Below are 1457 nucleotides of genomic sequence, written 5' to 3'. Positions count from 1 at the left end.
CATGGCATCAGGCTTACGGAACGTTAGCGATGCCTGACTGTGAAGTCAGGATCCCCTGATTTTTACAGAAACATTTAACAGAAACTGTAAGAGTTGGTTTGCCCGAGGTCACACAGCGGGACCGCAGCGGCACCGGGCCCGGATTCCAGCCCAGGCTCCATCCTTCCCTGAGCCCAGGCGTCCTGACAGGTCCTGTGGGGACAGAGGAGGGTAGGACCTGGATGAGTGACAGCAGCTCGCAGCCCGCCCGGCCTCAGGGATGTCTGGCCCGCTACTCAGGGCTCCAGCTCCCCGGGGGCCTGTCCCCTATCCTGCCACGTGCTCGCTTCCTCCTGCCTCTGTGCCTCCCTCCCCGCCTTCCTACCCTTAGACGCCCTTGTTCTCATTTCCAGCGGCAGGCAGGCAGGCTGCCGGTTCCCCAGGGCCCCAAGACCTAGTGGCAGCATCTCTCCCACGCAGACTCTTCACCTGCGGCCCTCCCACCCATGATCCCTCCCTGGGGTCCCTCTCTCTCCATCCTTACTTGCTGCTGCCCCACTCCCACCCACCAGTCTTTTCTAGTCCTTTGTTCACGTGCCTTTCTCCTCCACCATTGCTTCTTAGCTCCCGGGGGAGGTGGGGGGGGGGGACTCTTAACCCTTTAGAGGACAATTTCTGATTATAAAAGTAATTTGTTGCCCCGCCGATGTGGCTCAGTGGTTGAGCGTCGACCTATGAACCAGGAGAACAGGGTTCGATTCCTGGTCAGGGCACATGTCAGAGTTGCCGGCTCGATCCCCAATGTGGGGCGTGCAGGAGGTAGCGGATGGATTATTCTCATCATTGATGTCTTTCTCTCTTTCTCCCTCTCCCTTCCTCTCTGAAATCAATAAAAATATATTTTTTAAAAAGTACTATAAGTTGATTGTGGGCGATATGGAAAATACAAAAACCTCTAAAGAAGAAAACTGAAGTCGCCCGGAGTTTTACCACCGGAAGATAACCGCTGTTAGGTAACTTTGGCTTCTATTTCACTCATTTTCCCAGGCTCACAGAAATGATTCTGTTTTGCCCAAGTGAAATCAAGATCACACTGTAAGGTTCTAGTTTCTGCCTCTTAAAAAAGTCACATAATCCTGGTTGCTCCGCCATCGGCCAAGTGGGCGGTCATCCGCGCTTAGGGTGCCCAAGGGCAGTATCCCCGAGGCGGCGCTGCGTGGGCTCCACCGGGGGGCGGGGGGTGGTCACCGCGCTCGGTCCCTGCGTGCGGACCCCTGGACGTGGAGGATGGGGTCGGCCCCGCTAACGGCGGCAGGTGAGAATTTTGGGGGGCGAGCGCGGGGCCGCCGAGGGTGGGGTCGCTTCATATTGCACGGGATTCTGGAGTTTGGGGGAGACTTCGCCGCCGCGCTGGTCAGTAAGTCTCCGGGAGGCCGGCGGGCGGGGCCGCGAGAGGGGGCGGGGCGGGATAGGGAGGG

The 1457-nt window shown here is 58.1% G+C and overlaps 1 protein-coding gene across 1 annotated transcript in view; it reads left to right on the top strand.

Moving 5' to 3' along the window:
* Positions 1–1266: 1266 nt before the first annotated feature.
* The window catches only part of ICMT (isoprenylcysteine carboxyl methyltransferase), a 6128-nt gene continuing 5937 nt past the window's right edge, over positions 1267–1457 (top strand). The window contains exon 1 of the mRNA XM_014449197.2: positions 1267–1294. Coding sequence (XP_014304683.2) covers positions 1267–1294 — 28 coding nt within the window. The remainder of the gene's footprint in view (positions 1295–1457) is intronic.

This window comes from Myotis lucifugus, unplaced genomic scaffold (genome assembly GCF_000147115.1).
Source record: "Myotis lucifugus unplaced genomic scaffold, Myoluc2.0 scaffold_1066, whole genome shotgun sequence".
NCBI classification, from domain to species: Eukaryota; Metazoa; Chordata; class Mammalia; order Chiroptera; family Vespertilionidae; genus Myotis; species Myotis lucifugus.
This window is presented reverse-complemented; position numbering and strand designations above follow the sequence as displayed.